Source organism: Prionailurus bengalensis, chromosome A1, assembly GCF_016509475.1.
Source record: "Prionailurus bengalensis isolate Pbe53 chromosome A1, Fcat_Pben_1.1_paternal_pri, whole genome shotgun sequence".
Taxonomy (NCBI): Eukaryota; Metazoa; Chordata; class Mammalia; order Carnivora; family Felidae; genus Prionailurus; species Prionailurus bengalensis.
The window spans coordinates 88774248-88793537 of NC_057343.1; the positions used below are offsets into that span (position 1 = coordinate 88774248).

The 19290-nt window shown below is 47.4% G+C and overlaps 1 protein-coding gene across 2 annotated transcripts in view; it reads right to left on the reverse strand.

The window, feature by feature from the left end:
- The window catches only part of SNAP47 (synaptosome associated protein 47), a 54714-nt gene that overhangs the window by 10062 nt on the left and 25362 nt on the right, over window positions 1-19290 (reverse strand). Inside the window, exons 3-5 of one of the 2 annotated variants that reach the window (XR_006297918.1) lie at window positions 15997-16487; window positions 5396-5520; window positions 1095-2117 (exon numbers count right to left, since the gene is read on the reverse strand). Coding sequence is in view for 1 of the 2 variants with exons in the window: in XM_043584743.1 (XP_043440678.1) it covers window positions 5396-5520; window positions 15997-16487 (616 nt within the window). In the remaining variant the exon portion in view is untranslated. The remainder of the gene's footprint in view (window positions 1-1094; window positions 2118-5395; window positions 5521-15996; window positions 16488-19290) is intronic. The other variant, XM_043584743.1, reaches the window with a different exon arrangement.

Genomic DNA, 19290 nt, shown 5'->3' on the forward strand with positions numbered 1-19290 from the left:
CACAACCATGCTCCTCCCTCCCTGAGCTCCTGTCTCTAGCACTCCTCCCTCCACACAGCCCAGCAGCTGCTCTAGTTGGGGCTGGCACATTCTAGAATCTGTCTGCTGCACTGCCTCCCCATCCACGTCTCCGGGGCAGTGGAAGGGGCACAACGCGTTCCCAACCACCCAGATTGCAAGGGAGCTGTCCCTCCTCAAAGCCCAGCTGCGTCCTGGCGATGCCCTGGGGCCGATCACCACGGCCAGCGATTTCAGGGGGCAGCTAGGAGGGAGGGCATGAAGCCGCAGCAGGCGGGCCAGAGCCAGGACCCTAGTTCCTAGTGCAGGGCCCATCCCAGGACGCCTGTCTTCTCACTGAGATGTCAACGGTCAAGGATGTCAGAGGTTTCCAAGGCTCTTCTTATGGTTTCACACAAGTGACACAGGACATGATGTCAGGGCATTTTTAATAACTTACAAAGTAACAGATACTGAAAAGAGGGGCCTAACTCACCAGTAGTATCTGGAATGGCATCAAAACCATAAATACGAGTGGCATCATAACCCGCCGTACCCCACAAAGCAGCACTGCTTTTCCCATAAGTGATGAAAATGATTTGGAAGGGTTCAGGGGAAGATACAGGACAGTAAGAGAACGGGCAGGGGGAAGGGTAGAAACCTGAAATGAGTTCAGCACCCACTGCTCAAACATCAGCAGTCACTCCAAACAGCTCAGGGCACTGAATCCAGCCTCTTGGCCAGCAAGGACACCAGCAGTTCCCGTCCCCGAGCAGAGCCCAGTCCAGCAAGGTGCCTGCCTGCGCCAATGCCCCTCCATGATGTCACCAGGATCTCACATCCCGAGTCCTCACCCTGCACCCCCAGAAAGGGGACCGAGACCTCACAGCCTGGGTTCTCACCCTGCACCCCCAGAAAGGGGACCATGAGCTCACAGCCCAGGTCCTAACCCCTCACCCCCAGTATGGGGACTGTGACCTCACAGCCCGGGTTCTCATAACCCCACACTCCCAGTACGGGGACCATGACCTCATAGTGCGGGTCTTCACCCCACACCCTCAGAATGGGGACTATGAGCTCACAGCCCAGGTCCTCACCCCGCACCCCCAGTACGGACACCGTGACCTCACAGCCCGGGTCCTCACCCTGTACCTCGAGAACGGGAACCGTGACCTCACAGCCCGGGTCCTCACCCCACACCCCTAGAACAGGGGCTGTGACCTCACAGTCTGGGTCCTCACCCCGCATCCCCAGTATGGGGACTGTGACCTCACAGCCCGGGTCCTCACCCCTCACCCCCAGCATGGGGACCGTGACCTCACAGCCCGGGTTCTCACCCCTCACCCCCAGTATGAGGACCGTGACCTCACAGCCCGGGTCCTCACCCCACACCCCCAGAATGGGGACCGAGACCTTACAGCCTGGGTCCTCACCCCACACCCTCAGAATGGGGACTGTGACCTCACAGCCTGGGTCCTCACCCTGCACCTCTAGAATGGGGACCATGAGCTCACAGCCCGGGTCCTCACCCTGTACCCCCAGAAAGGGGACCGTGTGCTCACAGCCCGGGTCCTCATCACCCCACACTCCCAGTACAGGGACTGTGACCTCACAGCCCGGGTCCTCACCCCCACCCCCAGAATGGGGACCGTGAGCTCACAGCCCAGGTCCTCACCCTGCACCCCCTGTTATAGGAAGGGCAGGAGCATCTGGTGAACCCTCCTTTGCCACGTCTGTGGCTACACGTCAGGCTGCGGTCCCTGTATCACGTTCAGCAGGGAAAGCTAGATCAGGAGCAGACAGGGCAGTGGGGGTTAAGACATGATGGAGAAAACTCCCAGCGAGGGGAGAACTGCATCCAGCAGGCAGTGGACACTGCTGTCCTGACAAAAGGCCACAGTCCCAAGGCAGGAAAGGCCAGAGCATCAGACGCGAGACATGGTTCACGGCGCTCTGCCAAACCCGTCCAGGGAATCCGGTGCCTCTTCCAGTCCCCGTGGACAGTGGCCGCCGCGGTGAGAGCTGGCCCGCTGCGCTGAGCACACTGGCCCCGGGGAAACCACAGCCGGTCGTCTCTGTCAGCATCCGAACTGCTTTCCACGTAACAACTGTAACGGCATCTGCCACAGAAACCACAGCTGAACGGGAGGGGGGTTGGGGGGGTGGGTCTTGCATTTCTGTTTTCCCCAGAAATTTACCTCATTCCTACTTTTGCTTGAGCTTCAACTACAGCTAAGAATTCTTGTCTAAATATGAAACATGTGTTTCACCTCTAGAGGACGAGGTCCTGTGGAGCTGGGCCCTCCCTGCAGGGGGGGGAGGCAGCTGGCTGGTGCAGAGCCCTGCTCTCCTGCGGTGCTCCCCAGCCCCACTACCCAGGGGTCATTGCTTCCCCGCCCTGCAACTGGCGTCCTGACTCACGGCTTGGTCACCTGTGGACAACAGTCAGGACTAACCCCAGGGACGCAGTGTCTCATGGGGAAGGAGGGCACGGGAGCCCATCCTACTCACATCCTGACCTCCACCACCTAGGGAACAGACTGCTGGCTTGAAATTGGAAGGGGCCTTTCAAACCACATGGACGCCACCAGAACCAACAGATGAAATCCCTACACTTCCTATCAAAAAGTCACGCTCCTGCCTCGGCCTCAACACAACACGGTGGGATGCCTTCATAGGAGGGTGGGAGAGGGTCCCCGATCCCCCCAGCCTGAGGCCTGTGTGCTCTCATCCTCTCTCAGGAGAACGGGGACTTGTCTGTTATAGGATAAGGGTTTCTCAAGGCCTGAAGCTGTGTTCTGCAGTCAATACGCAGGTCACAAGGAGTAGTCAGTAACCTGCAGAATTTGTGGTTGCAGCTAGAAAGCAGCGTTCCTATGTGTCATTACTGAAAGTGACTAAGTTAGACCAGGGGAAAGAGTGACAGCTCATGCATATTTAAAATATCCCACAGCAAAGATGAATGCCTTTTTTCCAAGGAGGAAATGGCCCAGCTTAAAGGAGACCGTGCCTCTGCAGATGCATCAATAGGACTTCTTTAAAAACAGGTTTAAAAGACGAACGGTCTTCCTGTGTGCCCTGGAGGAAGAGTGAGGTGCCACTGACGGAATAGCCTCTCCAAAGCAGAGCCTGAGTCTGACAAAGTGTCTAGCTATGAACCAGGGAATCCAAGTTTTCTTTACAAATATACCATGAAGCGAACGGGAAGGGCAGAGAGAAGCTGTACACACGCAGGCGCTTTGCTGAGTGTCTTGCGTGGGGCCGCGTGCGGGTCCTGAGTGGCACAAACACACACACACCTCCCTGAACGCGAGGACTGATGTCTGGTGAACCCAGGTGAGTGTGGCAGGGTGTGGGGGTTTCTACCAGTTCTTACGTTCTACAGACGTGCACTGACACGTCTACGACGTGCACATGCACGATGTCTAGGCATTTGCTTCAAAATTACTTAAAAAGGAAAAAGTTAAATCACTATTGTCCAGCAATAACATAGGAAGACAAATTAAAATATTTCCATCTAATATTGTTTAAAGTTCTACTTCTGGACAAAAAGAGGCAAGAATCCAGTGTCAAGCCCTTGAGAGAAATGTGGGTGAGTGTGCTCAGTTGTACACACCCCCGTGGGGCACCTGCACACACACATACACACACACACGGACATACAGACATGCACACAGCACATGCACACACAGCACACACACAGATACATGCACAGCAGATGTACACATACACAGCACATGAACATACAACACACACACAGACATATACACGTGCACAGCACATGCACACACATGCAGACATACACAGACACATACAGCAAATGTACACACACCACACGCAAAGCACATGCACCCAGACATACACAGATACACAGAGTACATGCACACATACACAGACATACACACACACAGCACATGCACACACAGCACACACACGGACATATACACACGGCACAGCACATGCACACATATGCAGACATACACAGCACATGCACACACACCACACACACAGCACATGCACACAGACATACACACATGCAGAGTACATGCACACATACATGGACACACAGACATACACACACACAGCAAACACATGGACACACACAGCACATGTACACATAGCACACACACAGATGCATGCACAGTACATGCACATACAGAACACACACGGACATACACAGACACACAGCACACGAACACACAGACACACGCAGAGTACATGCACACACATGCAGACATACACATACACATGCACAGCACATGCACACACAGCACACATACAGATATACACATAGGCACGGCACATGCACACACACCACACGCACAGCACATGCACAGAGACATACACAGACACACGCAGAGTACATGCACACACACAGCCCACACACATACAGACACATGCACACATAACCACACACACAGACGCATGCACAGCACATGCACACACAGAACACACGCAGACATACACAGACACCCACACAGCATACACACAGACACATGCACAGCACATGCACACACAGAACACACACAGACATACACATACACATGCGTAGCACACACACATGTAGACATACGCATACACACACAAAGCACGTGCACACACAGACACACATGGACATAGACACATACACAGCACTCTCACACAGAGCACACACATGGACATACAGACACATGCACAGCACGTGCACACACACACACAGCACATGCACACACACATACACAGACATATGCACAGCACATGTACACACAGCCTATACACAGACACATGCACACACACCATACACACAGATGCATGGATAGCACATGCACACACACGTGGACATACATAGATACACACAGCACCCGCACACAGACGTATGCACAGCACATGCACACATACAGCCCACACATGGACATAGACACATGCACACACATGTGGACATACACATACACACACAAAGCACATGCACACACAGACACACATGGACCTACAGACACACAGCACATTCACACAGAGTACACACATGGACAGACACACACACAGCATATGCACACACAGCCCACACACGGACATACACAGACACATGCATACACACCACACACGCAGTACAGGCACACACAGACACACGCAAAGCACATGCACATATACAGACACACGCAGAGCACACACACACAGTGCACACAAACACAGTACACATGTATGCACATATCTGCACATGTACAACAGGCAGGAGCGGCCACAGGCAGACCGTGTGTGTACAGGCCCACTGGCGTGTCTGCACGTCACCAAGTGCAAGGACCCAGAACAAGCACCACTCTTTCTCTGCTCTCTGCATCTACAGAGAGCAAGATGCACGGTGGCCCATGTACACCAGCAGGGAGATGTCTGCAGGTGCCACGGCACCGGGAGCGCACATTACCTGTCTCAGTTCCTGGGCGTCCCCCTCGGAAATGAACGGCTGGGTCGTCTGCAGCTGGAGTGGCTGGCCGTCCTGGCTGCCTGGGCAGGGCTCGTGGTGCACGGCCCGGTCCATCAGCCCAGACGCTGGAAAGGAAAGTCAAACAGCCGTGACATCTTCCTGGAGGTGCGAATGACCCAAGAACATTCAGAACTTTACACGGACTGATGTTGAGGGCTCGAGGGCCGTCAGGGCTCTCTCACACACGCACTGGTCCACAGCCTCTGTGCCTGCTGGGGAGGTGGGTGTGGCAGGGCCCTGTCCCTGAGCTCTGCTACGCTGGGCTGGGTGGGGGCTGCCTGAGCCTCACTCCCACCCCAGGTCCACGCTGCTCCCTTAGCCTTGCTCTGACTGGAGAGTCAAGGTCTGGTTCTGTGGCTAACATCTGAAGAAAGGCCCACGAGTGGTCGTTATCCTTCTCTGGGGGAAAAGACCATACGTTTGGAGTATCAGATGTACCATGTGCTGACCCCTGGTGAAACGCCCAGGAAATCCCCTGCTGGAAACTGCAGCACCGAGTCTTACCCCACACAACGCTGTGGTTCTCCAGAGCACAGGAAATGGCCAGCAGCTTGGGCCAAGCAAAGCTGAGTGTGCAGCCGCGCCGAGCTGGGGGTGAGTCAGAGCGCTACATGTGGCCCGGCACTGCTCAGGGGTGTCTCCCGTCCCCTAACACCTGTGCCCGGTGAACTCCTGAGGAGCGGAAGGGCAGACAGGCCCTCCTGTGGGGTGCAACCAACCGCCATCTGCAGCCCTGGGGCATCAGTCAGGGTCTGTAGTCTGCCCTTCTCCATCATGCAAAGCATCCAGGTACGTGGCATAGCCACGTTTATTTTTGGGAGCTGCAGAGCAGAAAGTGCACAGGACGAGAGTCAGCTGTTTGGATGCCAGCATCTCTGGCTTCTGTGGGACAGGAGGCGCAGAAGGGCCACCCCAGAGGTGGTGAGCAGTCATCATAGCAGCCGGATGAACGCACAGTCAGGAAAGGAAGAAGGATGCTGGTCTGGGGCGAGCTCCACACATACACAGACTCCTCTGCTACTTGAGTTTCTCCACATAACTCTTACACAGTCATCCTCCCTGAGGAGCAAAGGAAGCACGGCCTCGTCCAGGACAAGTGCAGGCTGGGTGAGGACAAGACACAGGTTTCTCAGGGTCCTGCAGAGGAAAGGGGCCCAGGCCACACAGAGAGCACTCAGGAATGCATGGGCAGAGCGGGGGCTGCGTGGAGGCAAGACCCTGGGTCTTGGCTGGCCTCTGCTGGAGGAAGCCCTGTGCAGGTGTGTGCATACCGTGTGTGTGTCCCATGAGTAGTGGGTCCATGGAGAACACCACACCCTCATCCAGGGGGTCCAAATGTCCTCCCAGAAAAAAACATGCACACACATCAGGTTTTCTACTCCATTCTTTAAAAAAAAAAAAAAAAAAAAAAAAAAAAGCCAGGGCACCTGGGTGGCTCAGTCAGTTGAACATCCAACTCTTGATTTCAGTTCAGGTCATGACCTTGTGGTTTGTGAGTTTGAGCCCCATGTCAGGCTCTGCGCTGACAGTGTAGAGCCTACCTGGGATTCTCTCTCTCTCTCTCTCTCTCTCTCTCTCTCTGTCTCTCTCAAAAGAAATAAACATTTTTAATAAAATAAATGCTGACTGCAACCAATGAAATTGCTTTCACAACCTGTGTTCTAAAATCTCCAAAGCCCCATCCTCCTCCAACTTCCTCAGGGCTTTTAATTAGCAAGGAACTTTCCATAGGCCGCAATTCAGTGCTGTTTGGCCTTAACGTGATCAAAGATGTCACCACCTACAATGTTACATAACGAAAAGCACTTTTCTGAAGTGGGCCACAGAAAAGCAGCATCAGAGCCCGGCTGGAAGAATGGAGGCCAAAACAGAAAACCTGGTCTACAGCTGTTATTGGACTAAAAGAAAGCCAGCTGACACACGTGATGTCACAGAGTTATCAGTGAGAACACAGTGAGTGCAGTTCTATGGCAAATTTCTTCCTTGGTGTCCACTCCCCGGTCCCCCGGGGCTCCCGTCCCACATCACACCGACGTGTCCCCCCACTTGGCCACACCAGCAGCAACCACCTTTCCTCATCACCTGTCCCAGCATCACTCCACCTGCACACCGGCAGTCCCGTGCCGCCCCTGCACTCTCCAGCTGGGCCTCTCCAGCCGGCGTGTCCAAGACTGCAGCCCACAGGGCCCAACACTGTGTGCCTCCACCGCTGCTCACACACCTGCAGCTGTATTCTAGAGGGCTTGCTGACCTCTTCTGAATGTGTAACAAAAGGGGTTTTTACTTAACCAGAAAGCCGAAACAGAGAATTTTTCTTCCTGGAATATACTAAGTCAGGGCTATTTTTCATGAAGAGCTATGGGGTCAGCAGATCCACACAGAGCTTAGCACCCCCGTGCTCTATACTGAGACCTGAGTCACTGACTCAGTGACTTCAATGCTCTGAAATATCTCCGAAGAAAAATCAATTTCAGTACAAAATAGTTTCTGTCTCTGAAGTCATTAATTATCTCAGTTAAACAGAATCAGCACAAATCGTTCAAGGTACAAGGGAATGTACGGATGATTTCACTTTCTAGGAACGACGACTGGGCTGGGAGGGGCAGCTGTGGACGCACAACTGGCCTCACTGTGTGCCCAGAGCAAGGCCCAGCAGCTGCACCTGGGAGCAGAGCAGAGCCTCCAGAGGTCATTCTCCTTGTCCCTGGGACCCCAACACCTCAACTATGGCTGAGGGATGGGCCCAGAGAACATCAGAGGATGCTCCCACCCCTGCTTACGCAGGAAGCACAGGACAGAGAGTGGAAACGAGGGAAACAGCAGTCTCCACTAACTACAACCACAACACTGTACTCTGCAAACGTGAAAAACTATAGAGCACACAGCTCGGACCCATGGGTCCTTGGAGGGGGTCAAGTGGGTCAGAGCCACACAGCTTCCAGGGGGTCCACTGGGGTCAGGGAGTACCTGTGTCCTAGTAACCACACAGGGAGGGTATATGTGGTAGCATGGTTCCCGTGGCCTAGAGACCACACGGGTGAGGGTCTGTCTGTGATCACTGTGGTCCCTGCGCCCTGGGATCAGGACTCTACCACCTGGAGCCAGAGTCTTAAATGAGCGATCCTGCACAGGGACATTACTGTCACACAGATGTATGTACTGTTAGACACCCGGGCCCGTCCTGGGTGCTGGAGATGCGGTCATTAAGGTCTGGTCCGGAGCACATGTCCCAGTGTGGAAGCAGGACAGCCAAGGGGGCACTGAGGGCAGGCGTTGGGTAAGATCTCCATTTGGTGAGTGAGCAGGTGACCAGGGCCTCTTAAATAGGCAGTCAGAGAAGGTGACCAGTTGGCAAAGATGAAAGTAAGTACCCAAAACTCTGTAAAACACTATGCATGGGCCTTGCTCTTAAGTCCTCCTGAAACCTGTCAGCCCAAGATCATGAGACAACATAAGACAACGTGCCAACCTCCACACAGACACATCCCATGGGACACCACACGCGGTTGGGGACAGCAGGCGTGAGGGAATGTGGACAAAACGCGGACTTGGGAGAGCGACAGTGTGTGAGCATCGCTTCGTCAGGGGAATCGGTGTCTGAGACACGGGGACTCTGTACCCTCCTCGCAGCTTGTCCCCAAGCTGGAAGCTAGGCAAACACAGCAGTTTTTCCACTGCTTTCCCCCAAGGTGGACGCTGCCCACCTGTGTCGTCCGGGCTCCCGAAGCCCCTGGAGACACCTTGGGCCGGCCGGGCCGCTGGCTGGGCCGCCTACACTGCACAGGATTGCAGAGATCTCGGGGAAGTTCCTCTGGGTCCCGTGACTACACTGCCACCTTCTGGCCACAGGCTCTATCACAACAGCAGCTGGAGATGTCCAGCCATGGTCTCCACCTCAGGTGCTGCAGCCAACAGCAGAGACACACAGCAAGTCAGACACCACTCTGCTCACAACTGGGGCCTGTAGCTCCTTCCCCAGCTCCCTCCTCACCACCTGCAGAAGCTCACAGGTAGGCAGGGTGGCCTCCCCAAGGGAGGACTCTATGTCTTAATCTGCACAGGCTGATGTTAGCCCTAAGGTGAAAACTCATGTGTCATCCTCATATGGCTCCACTCACTCCACGAACACAGGCCCCATCATTCAATCCAACCCGAATCTGGACCTTGCTCGGGAGGTGTGTGCGGACATGGCTGACGGTAGGTGACTGTGGCTTCCCTGAGGAGGAAGACGTCTGGCCCGTGGTCAGCAGCCCTGGCTGGTGCCCTTCCTGATCCAAACCCTGGCCGCAGGGTTCTGGCCCCTGAGCCATGTCCTGTCTCTGAAGACGCCAGCTCTAACAGAAAGCCCACGAACCACGAATGTGGTGGAGCCCCACGAGGACACGGGCTGTGGGTGCCCAGCACCATGTCCTTGGTCTCCCCTCACTGCCCAGGCCCCTTGGGTCAGGGTCTTATGCTGGCTCATACTGCTCACCCTCCTTGGCCCTGTCATGGGCTTCTAAGTCTGGCCTTGAGAGAGGGGCCAAAGAAAAATCTGGGAGCACCAAGAAAATACATTTTTAAAAAATGTTTTATTGTTATTTGAGAGAGAGAGAGAGTGCACACATGCGAGCAAGGGAGGAGCAGAGAGAGAGGGAGACCCAGAATCTGAAATAGGTTCCGGGCTCTGTCAGCAGCAAGCCTGACATGGGACTCGAACCCATGAGCCACAAGATCACCACTTGAGCTGAAGTTGGATGCTCAACCAACCAAGCCACCTAGGTGCACCAAAAAAATACGTTTTTTAAATTAAGTTTTTACGTTAACATTCCCAATGTCTTGGTATTTATGGGACCAGGTCTATTTTTAAGCACATTTCTTCTTGAAACTTCCATTTAGAATAACATCACAATATTCATGTGTTAGGGAAATTGATTATACATTAGCACTGAAATCAATCACTTCAGAGAAAAAAGAAACCAGGACAGTAAAAACATGTCTCTTACTTTAACAGACACCTGGCAATCAAAGTTAATAAGGAAGGACTACTGGCCTGTCAGAAAAATTGCTATATTATAGAAGTAAGATCACATATAACACCAGTATTATAAAATACGATACTTTATGACTCTGGGATTTCTTAAGCTGGACTCAAAAACAAACTGAAGGGGAAACATGGTGGATGTGACCACAGCAACATTAAACATTTCTGTGGTGGAAAATGACCATCTGGGAGAGGTACCGGTAGCCCCTGAAGTCAACAAGGGAACCATATCTACAACAAATAAGGTGCTACTACAGATCAAATGAAGAAACAGCACGGTAGAAAAACAAACGGGATAGGCAGTCCACAGAGACAAACCTGTGAGGCCACAAAACAAATAAAAGGTGTGAGACACGCCTTCTCACAATCATTCACAGAGACAAAAATACAGACTAAAGACATGGGGCGCCTGGGTGGCTTAGTCGGTTAAGCATCCAACTTTAGCTAGGGTCATGATCTCATGATTTGTGAGTTCAAGCCCTGCGTCCGGCTCTGTGCTGACAGCTCAGAGTCTGGAGCCTGCTTCTGATTCTGTGTCTCCCTCTCTCTGCCCCGCCCCTGCTCACGCTCTGTCTCTCAAAAATAAATAAATGTATCCCACTCGATCATGGTGAATAATTCTTTTTATATGCTGTTGAATTCAATTTGCTAGTATCTTGTTGAGAATTTTTGCATCCATATTCATCAGGGATATTGCCCTGTAGTTCTTTTTTTACTGGGTCTCTGGTTTGGAAATCAAAGTAATGCTGGCTTCATAGAATGAGTCTGGAAGTTTGCCTTCCTTTTCTATTTTTTTGAACAGCTTGAGAAGGATAGGTATTATCTCTGCTTTAAAAGTCTGGTAGAATTCCCCAGGGAAACCATCTGGTCCTGGATTCTTATTTGTTGGAAGATTTTTGATAACTGATTCAATTTCTTCGCTGGTTATGGGTCTGTTCAAGTTTTCTATTTCTTCCTGTTTGAGCTTTGGAAGTGTGTGGGTGCTTAGGAATTTGTCTATTTCTTCCAGGTTGTCCAGTATGTTGGCATATAATTTTCATAGTATTCCCCGATAATTGCTTGTATTTCTGAGGGATTGGTTGTAATAATTCCATTTTCATTCATGATTTTATCCAATTTTTTTTAACGTTTATTTATTTTTGAGACAGAGAGAGACACAACATGAAGAGGGGAGGGGAGAGAGAGAGGGAGACACAAAATCTGAAACAGGCTCCAGGCTCTGAGCTGTCAGCACAGGTCCCAACACAGGGCTCGAACTCACGGACTGTGAGATCATGACCTGAGCCAAAGTCAGCCGCTTAACCGACTGAGCCACCCAGGCTCCCCCATGATTTTATCTGTTTGGGTCCTCTCCCTTTTCTTTTTGAGAAGCCTGGCTAGAGGTTTATCAATTTTGTTAATTTTTTCAAAAAAACCAACTCTTGGTTTCATTGATCTGCTCTACAGTTTTTTTTAGATTCTATGTTGTTTATTTCTGCTCTGATCTTTATTATTTCTCTTCTTCTTCTGGGTTTGGGGTGTATTTGCTGCTCTGCTTCTATTTCCTTTAGGTGTGCTGTTAGATTTTGTATTTGGGATTTTTCTTCTTTCTTGAGATAGGCCTGCATTGCAATGTATTTTCCTTTCAAGACTGCCTTCACTGTTTCCCAAAGCGTTTGGATTGTTGTACGTTCATTTTCATTTGTTTCCATATATTTTTAAATTTCTTCTCTAATTGCCTGGTTGACCCATTCATTCTTTAGTAGGGCGTTTTTAACCTCCATGCTTTTGGAGGTTTTCCAGACTTTTTCCTGTGGTTGATTCCAAGTTTCATAGCATTGTGGTCTGAAAGTGTGCATGGTGTGATCTCAATTCTTTTATACTTATGAAGGGCTGTTTTGTGACCCAGTATGTGATCTATCTTGCAGAATGTTCAATGTGCACTTGAGAAGAAAGTATATTCTGTTGCTTTGGGATACAGAGTTCTAAATATATCTGTGAAGTTCATCTGATCCAATGTATCAATCAGGGCCCTTGTTTCTTTATTGATCCTGTGTCTAGATGATTTATCCATTGCTGTAAGTGGGGTATTAAAATCCCCTGCAATTACCACATTCTCAATAAGGTTGATTATGTTTGTGATTAATGGGCTGCAGGGCTGGTTCAACATTTGCAAATCAATCAATGTGATACATCACATTAATAAAAGAAAAGAACCATATGATCCTGTCAATTGATGCAGAAAAAGCATTTGACAAAATTCAGCATCCTTTCTTAATAAAAACCCTCGAGAAAGTCAGGATAGAAGGAACATATTTAAACATCATAAAAGCCATTTATGAAAAGCCCACAGCTAATATCATCCTCAATGGGAAAAACTGAGAGCTTTCCCCCTGAGATCAGGAACACGACAGGGATGTCCACTGTCACCGCTGTTGTTTAACATAGTGTTGGAAGTTCTAGCATCAGCAATCAGACAACAAAATGAAATCAAAGGCATCAAAATTGGCAAAGATGAAGTTAAGCTTTCACTTTTTGCAGATGACATGATATTGTATACGGAAAACCCAACAGACTCCACCAAAAGTCTGCTAGAACTGATAACATGAATTCAGCAAAGTCGCAGGATACAAAAGTAATGTACAGAAATCAGTTGCATTCTTATCCACTAATAATGAAGCAACAGAAAGACAAATAAAGAAACTAATCCCATTCACAATTGCACCAAGAATCACAAAATACCTAGGAATAAGCCCTAACCAAAGATGTTAAAAGATCTGTATGCTGAAAACTATAGAAAGCTTATGAAGGAAATTAAAGAAGATACAAAGAAATGGAAAAACCTTCCATGCTCATGGATCTGAAGAATAAATATTGTTAAAATGGCAACACTACGAAAGCAATCTACACATTCAATGCAATCCCAATCAAAATTGCACCAGCATTCTTCTAGAAGCTAGAACAAGCAATCCTAAAATTTGTATGGGACCACAAAAGATCCCTAATAGCTAAAGTAATACTGAAGAAGAAGACCAAAGCAGGAGGCATCACAATCCCAGACTTCAGCCTCCACTACAAAGCTGTCATCATCAATACAGCATGGTATTGGTACAAAAACAGACACATAACCAATGGAATAGAATACAGACTCCAGAATTGGACCCACAAAAGGATGGCCAAGTAATCTTTGGCAAAGCAGGAAAGAATATCCAATGGAAAAAAGACAGTCTCTTTAAGAAATGGTGCTAGGAGAACTGGACAGCAACGTGCAGAAGGATGAAACTAGACCACTTTCTTACACCATTCACAAAAATAAACTCGAAAGGGATACAGGACCTGAATGTGAGACAGGAAACCATCAAAACCCTAGAGGAGAAAGCAGGAAAAAACCTCTCTGACTTCAGCCGCAGCAATTTCTTACATGACACATCTCCAAAGGCAACGGAATTAAAAGCAAAAATGAACTATTGGGACCACATCCAGATAGATAGCTTCTGCACTGCAAAGGAAACAATCAACAAAATTAAAAGGCAACCTACGGAATGGGAAAAGATAGTTGCAAATCACATATCAGACAAAGGGCTAGTATCCAAAATCTATAAAGATCTCACCAAACTCCACACCTGTAAAACAAATAATCCAGTGAAGAAATGGGCAGAAGACATGAATAGACACTTTTCCAAAAAAGACATCAAGATGACCAACAGACACATGAAAAAATGCTCAATGTCACTTCTCATCAGGGAAATACAAATCAAAACCACACTGAGATACCACCTCACGCCAGTCAGAGTGGCTAAAATGAACAAATCAGGAGACTATAGATGCTGGAGGGGATGTGGAGAAATGGGAACCCTCTTGCACTGTTGGTGGGAATGCAAACTGGTGCAGCCACTCTGGAAAACAGTATGGAGGTTCCTCAAAAAATTAAAAATACTGATGAATAATGGATAAAGAAATTGTGGTTTATATACATAATAGAGTACTACGTGGCAATGAGAAAGAATGAAATATGGCCCTTTGTAGCAACACGGATGGAACTGGAGAGTGTTATGCTAAGTGAAATAAGCCATACAGAGAAAGACAGATACCATATGGTTTCACTCTTATGTGGATCCTGAGAAACTTAACAGAAACCCATGGGGGAGGGGAAGAAAAAAAAGAGGTTAGAGTGGAAGAGAGCCAAAGCATAAGAGACTCTTAAAAACTGAGAACAAACTGAGGGTTGATGGGGAGTGGGAGGGAGGGGAGGGTGGGTGATGAGTATTGAGGAGGGCACCTTCTGGGATGGGCACTGGGTGTTGTATGGAAACCAATTTGACAATAAACTTCATATGTTGAAAAAAAAATTAAAAATAGATCTACCCAATGATCCAGCAATAGCACTGCTAGGAATTTACCCAAGGCATACAGGAGTGCTGAGGCAGAGGGGCACTGGTACCCCAATGTTTATAGCAGCATTTTCAACAGCCAAATTATGGAAAGAGCCTAAATGCCCATCAACTGATGAATGCATAAAGAAATTGTGGTATATACACAATGGAATACTACTTGGCAATGAGAAAGAATGAAATATGGCCTTTTGTAGCAATGTGAATGGAACTGGAGAGTGTTATGCTAAGTGAAATAAGTCATAGAGAAAAAGACTGATACCATATGTTTTCACTCTTATGTGGATCCTGAGAAACTTAACAGAAGACCATGGGGAAGGGGAAAGAAAAAAAAAAGTTAGAGAGGGAGGGAGCCAAACCATAAGAGACTCTTAAAAACTGAGAATAAACTGAGAGTTGATGGGAGTGGGAGGGTGGGGAAAGTGGGTGATGGGCATTGAGGAGGGCACCTGTTGGGATGAGCACTGGGTGTTGTATAGAAACCAATTTGACAATAAATTTCATATTGAAAAAAAAAGAGAAAGAAAATAAATAAATGTAAAAAAAATTTTTAAAAAGAAAAAAAAGACTAAAGACGTGACCAAGATGTTACCTGACACTCATCAGGAAGGCGAGCCTGAGGAGTCAGGTGGTCCCAGGCTGTCCAAAGGCATACGTCCAGCCCCACGCTCTCCATGGAGACACACGGGAGGACTCCATGGGCCCTCACCAAGGCCTACAAACCCACAAAATGTATCTGCACGGTTGTCCAGGATTCTGATTCCCAGACACATTCCTGGAATGGGCCCAGGTCGGGGGTGCAGAGCCGGCATGTTAGTGTCAATTAAGTCTCACAAAGGAAAGAGGTGAAAACACCTACCCTGGAGCCCTCCTCTGTTCTGGATAGAAAGCAGACTCCGGAGAAACCTGCCTGGCTCCCATTTGAGTGTGTGGTACACCTGAGTCTGGGACTTGCCCACTTCGAGGTGGTAGGAACTAAGGAAAGAGGCTCGAAGTTGTTCTCACCTGCTAACAAATGCACAGTTGCTGGTGCCTGGAAACCAGCAGCTGCTCCAAGCAATGCCTCAAATGACGGACGTGCCACAGGCATGCTGCATTTGACCATGATTCTGGAGACTTGTGCAGGGCCTGTACCAGCGGTCACTCACCTGTGTGCCACATGGAGCAGCCCTTCTCTGCTGGGGAGGAGGTTTTGGTGCTGCTGGGTGTCAGGGCATCTCCTAACACCTCCATCTTTTTGCTGAACTGCACCTCCAAAACGGGGATGGCCTCTGGCATCCTGGCAGATATCAAGTGATAGGCTATGTCAGGCTTCCCAATGAACCGCTGGCGGATGCTGATCTCATAGGGCGTGTGAACCTTAATGTCATCCACGTCTTCTCTTTCGAACCTGTGCATGAGCGCAGAACTCGAATCATGGATTTCCAGTCCAGACACTAGGACGGTGAGACTCCCTGGTTTGACATGGGATGCTGTTCTCTGGGAGACAACAGCAGGAATTCTGACCACTACCCCTTCCTTCCCAAGAGCTTTGGGACTAGCTGTTGAAGCGTCTCCCTTAAGCTTTGTTTCTGATGGCATCTTCCAAAGCTTGGAGCTAAAGGGCCACCAGGAAGGGGACTCCAGCTCTGTCAGCAACCTAAAAGACCAAACAAAACACAGAACAGTCAACGGGGTTTCAGTGCGTTTTCTTGAAGAGTGCTTTAGCCTTCATACAGCACTTAGCCATTTTACAGGGCTACATTTTACCCAAGCACTCCATGAAGCAGAAGAGCAGGAATTACTACCCCGTGTTTTAGAAAAGAAAACCGAGGCCAAGAGCATATCTCTTCTGTCTACAGACACAAAGCTATCAGTAATAAGCCCACAATAGAAACACATGTCTTCTGGGGTGCCTGGGTGGCTCAGTCAGCTAAGTGTCTGACTCCTGATTTTGGTTCAGATCATGATCTTGCAGTTTGTGAGTTTGAGCCCCAGTCAAGCTCAGTGCTGACGGTGCAGAGCCTGCTTGGGATTCTCTCTCTCCCTCTCTCTGATTCACCCCTGCTGGCACTCTCTGTCTCTCTCTACAAATAAATAAATAAACTTAAAAACAATTTTTTAAAATAAAAATAAAAAGGAAAAGACACACATGTCTTCTGAAAAATGTTGCTCTTTTTTCAGGTTTGACCTTGGGTGATTCTGACTCCAAATAAATCCTGATCTGAATCTGTAGAGAGCCATCGGATGGAAATTTCTGCAGTAATCTGTCTGTCCAATATGGTAATAGGCACATGTGGTTACTGGGCATCTACAGTGTGGCTCCTAATGCAGGACTGAGTTTTAAACTTAATTACATGTGGCTAGTGCCTACCATATCAGATGGTACAGCTGTAAAATAACCACTAATAACACCACGAGATCTTGTGATGAAAAAAAAAAATAGAAGCAGGAAAGGAAAAGCAAAGGAACAAAGATCAAATGGAAAAAATAGAAAATAATCAAGGTGGTAGACTTAAATATAGCCATATTAGTAATTATATTAAATGTAAATAGACCAAATCCTCTAATTTAAAGGCAGATTGTCAGCCTGGATTCAAAAACGAAAACAAGACACAGCTATATCTTGTTTACAAGAGACTGTGAAATATAAGGGCACAGACATGTCAAAAGCAAAGGTATTGGTAAAAAGATGCATCGTGCCAGTAGTAAACCTTAAGACAAGGATGTTACCAAGGATAAAGACAGACAATGCATAATAATCCATCAACAATCCACCAATCCAACAAAAAGACTGAATACTAAACAAGTATATCTGACAAAATTTCAAAATTCATTAAGCAAAAACAAACTAAAAGAAGAAATAGACAACCACAGTTGTAGGTTTTAACAAATTTCTCTCCATAATATAGCAAGAAGACAAAAACAATTAGTGAGAATATAAACACTATTTAAACAACTCAACTTGATTGATATTTATGGAACCAACATCCATCTGCTGAATACACTCTTTAAAGTGTATTCAGAACATTAAAAAAATGTAACACATCTCAAATTTCAAGTATTGAAATCATACAGAGCATATCCTCTGTCCTCAAACAAATGACATTTGAAATTAATAACAAAAGGCTAATAGAAAATCCTCAAATATCTGGAAATTAAATACGATTCTAAGTAAAGGGAATCAAAAAAAAATCTGAAGTGAGTGAAACAAACCACTATGCAAAAAATGGCAGGGTGCAAGTGGAGCAGTCATGAGGAAAATTTATAGCTTTCAGTGGATGTTGGAAAACTTCTTAGAAGGATTTAAAATCAGCGATTTAAGCTTCTGTCTCAAAAAGTTATAAATTGAACCCAAAGTAAGTAGAATAAAGGAAAAGCAGAAATCAATGAAATCGAAAACAGAAAAAAAGAAAATATTAAAAAAGCCAAAAGTTGGTTCTTTGAAATAATTAAAAAAAAAAAAAAAAAAGAAAACCCTTACAAAAAATGATCCAAAATAAAACAAAGAAAATGCATATCACCAACATCAGGAGTGATGGAGGCATCACCATAGAGCCTTTAGCCCTGGAAAGGCTCCTAGGGGATACCATACACAATTTCACACCAATAAATTGGACTTTTATGAAACAGACAAAACACTCAAAAACCACAACCTTCCAAAACTGAAGCAAGAAGTAGTTCAAGAGTATGAATAGCCATAACGAAGTAGCAGAAAGAGAAACTGAGAAAAAAAGAATCTCACTTACAGATGTACCAAAAATAATAAAATACCTTAGGAATAAATTTAACCAAGGAGGTGGAAGACTTGTACTCTGAAAACTATTAAGACATTGATGAAAGAAATTAAAGATGACACAAAGAAATGGAAATATATACCATGCTCACGGACTGGAAGAATTAATATTGTTAAAACATCCATACTACCCAAAGCAATTTACAAATTTAATACAATATCTATCAAAACACCAAGAGCATTTTTCACAGAATTAGAACAAATAATACTAAAATTTGTATGGAACAACAAAAGACCTCAAATAGCCAAAGTGATCTAGAGAAATAAGACCCAAGCTGGAGTTATAACAATCCCAGATTTCAGGATATACTACAAAGTGACAGTGATCACAACAGTATGGTATTGGCACTAAAACAGACACACAAATCAGAGGAACAGAACAGAGAGCCCAGAAATATACCCACACTTATAGGTCAATTAATCTATGATGAAGGACACAAGAATATGCAATGGGGAAAAGACAGTATCTTCAACAAATGGTGTTGGGAAAATTGGACAGCCTCATGCAAAAGAATAAAATAGGACCCTTTCTTACACTTTACACAAAAATAAGCTCAAAATGGATTAATGGATTAGATGTGAGACATGAATGCATAAAACTCCTAAAAGAAAACACACACAGTAATCACCTAGACATCGGCTTTAGTAACATATTTGTGGATATGTC